The sequence below is a fragment of the Mandrillus leucophaeus genome, unplaced genomic scaffold (assembly GCF_000951045.1).
Source record: "Mandrillus leucophaeus isolate KB7577 unplaced genomic scaffold, Mleu.le_1.0 Scaffold1376, whole genome shotgun sequence".
Classification (NCBI taxonomy): Eukaryota; Metazoa; Chordata; class Mammalia; order Primates; family Cercopithecidae; genus Mandrillus; species Mandrillus leucophaeus.
Genome location: NW_012101339.1, coordinates 120,230 through 122,073, shown reverse-complemented (window position 1 = coordinate 122,073; position 1,844 = coordinate 120,230). Strand labels below are relative to the sequence as shown.

Here is a 1,844-nt window from a genome sequence, read left to right as displayed (position 1 = left end):
GAGATACAACCATCCTTCCCTGTCTTGAGCAGGAAACAGAGTGTGACAGGCTCTCAGTGCACTGGGTAGGCAATGAGCTGGGGAGGAAAGAGATGGGAGTGATCCCTGTGGGAAACTGCCAGTACACAATGCATTGGGCACTTTTCATACATTTTGTTGAAATTAGTATCAGTAGCCAAATTAATACAGGCTCTTGAGGCTTCCCAGACAGAGTTCCTGTATCCTCAACATCTCTTGCTCTCAACATTGTAGCATGACAGAGTTATTTTCATTCACTTTTCTGCTGTCAAATACTTGCAAACATGGTAATGCCAAAGAGGCAGACATCAGATGTGCAGCTCAATTTCACTTAAGCAAAAAGGACAGAAAAGGGGACTGCAGAAAATGTCTGTGACTGATCAGTTCAACAGAGTTAACTGAATTCAGATTAGTAGAATTCAAATGAATTAATAAGGAAGAAATACAAATACAGGTGTACAATGAAAAGAGTCAACCTTATGAATATGGCTATTTCATGGTTGGCTGAACAGGTGGAACAGGTATATTCTGCACACTCTGATTTTTCCTGCATCTGAGACTCCGGATATCAACACTGAATTAACTGTCCATGATTCCTCAGAGTTACCTGGGGCACGGCGGGTCTTGATCTTCTAGCTCCTCTTGATCCTTTTCAATTTCTGCAAATAAATTCAGACAGAGACAGACACATTAAGCGGGTTCTCCTATACACACAAACAGCCCACTGTACAGTCCTAACATAGGAACATCAGTTTCCTCAGTGGGAGAACAAGACAATGTGAGAGAAACATTCCAGGAGGCCTGAGGTCCTGTCAAGAGAGAGATGCCTTGGTTTTCTTCCCTGAGCCTAGGAATGAAATCTCCTTGTTGTTATAGATCGTTATCACAACATCAACAGTCCTGATTTTGTGCAAATAGCTATGCAAATTTTTCACACCAATTCAAGGCAAACACTTCAATGGCTTTCTAGAAGGAAAACTGCACTATTCAGCCTTCAGTCATCAAATACCCACATTGTTCAAGGTTGCAAGGATTTTAGACACTGAAATTAGAATGAAGGAGAGAACGTACAGACCCTCGAATCAAAATGAAACTTTGGTACTACAAAGAGACATTGGTTGTTTGTGACATCTAGGAGTGACAAGGCCCAGTCTTGTTTCTAGACACATAACAAAAGCAAATGTACTGCTCACCTAAAACAGGCTAACATCAGAGACACAGATAATGAGGCTAGGTTCTTTGAAACCTGGGTAATATCTTTAAGGAAAAGTAGACAAAGATGCCACAGGCCTTGGGCAGGCATAGAATCTCAAAGGACATGGTTGTAGAAAGGAACTTGTAAGGAACTCAATAGCTGGCAAGACAAATCTTATTCAGATTAAGAGGCCTGACCGACACCTGTTGGGCACGTGCTGCGTAGGTTGGTTTGAATTTTTCAATGTCGTGGCAGTGGCCCAGGGTGACACAGGCCTGGTCTGAGATGAGAAAGAGAGCAAAGCTCACTGACCCAGCCCATGTCTGTGCTTCCAATTTGATTTTCGATTCTTATGCAAATCATCCTGTGTCTGTGAGTCATGCCCACCCCAGTGACACATCTCTGTCCAGCCAGGGGTGCAAGAATTACAGAGTCTACCTGGGACACCAGTTGGAGATTTATTGTGGTCACAATGGAGTACTCACTGTCTACAAGAGCCAAGCTGACTTGCTTTTCTTCAAAACAGTACGAAGTGCTCCCATAAGGGCGGTAGGAGTGAGGTAGGTCAGGAAGGATGGAAGGAGTCAAGCAACATCCATCCAGTGACTCCTGGGGGACTTCATGCTTGTCC

General features: G+C 43.5%; 1 protein-coding gene across 1 annotated transcript in view; it reads right to left on the bottom strand.

Moving 5' to 3' along the window:
• Positions 1-1,844, bottom strand: part of LOC105534663 (neuroblastoma breakpoint family member 4-like) — a 25,769-nt gene that overhangs the window by 10,498 nt on the left and 13,427 nt on the right. The window contains 1 exon segment of the mRNA XM_011973439.1: positions 626-677. Coding sequence (XP_011828829.1) covers positions 626-677 — 52 coding nt within the window.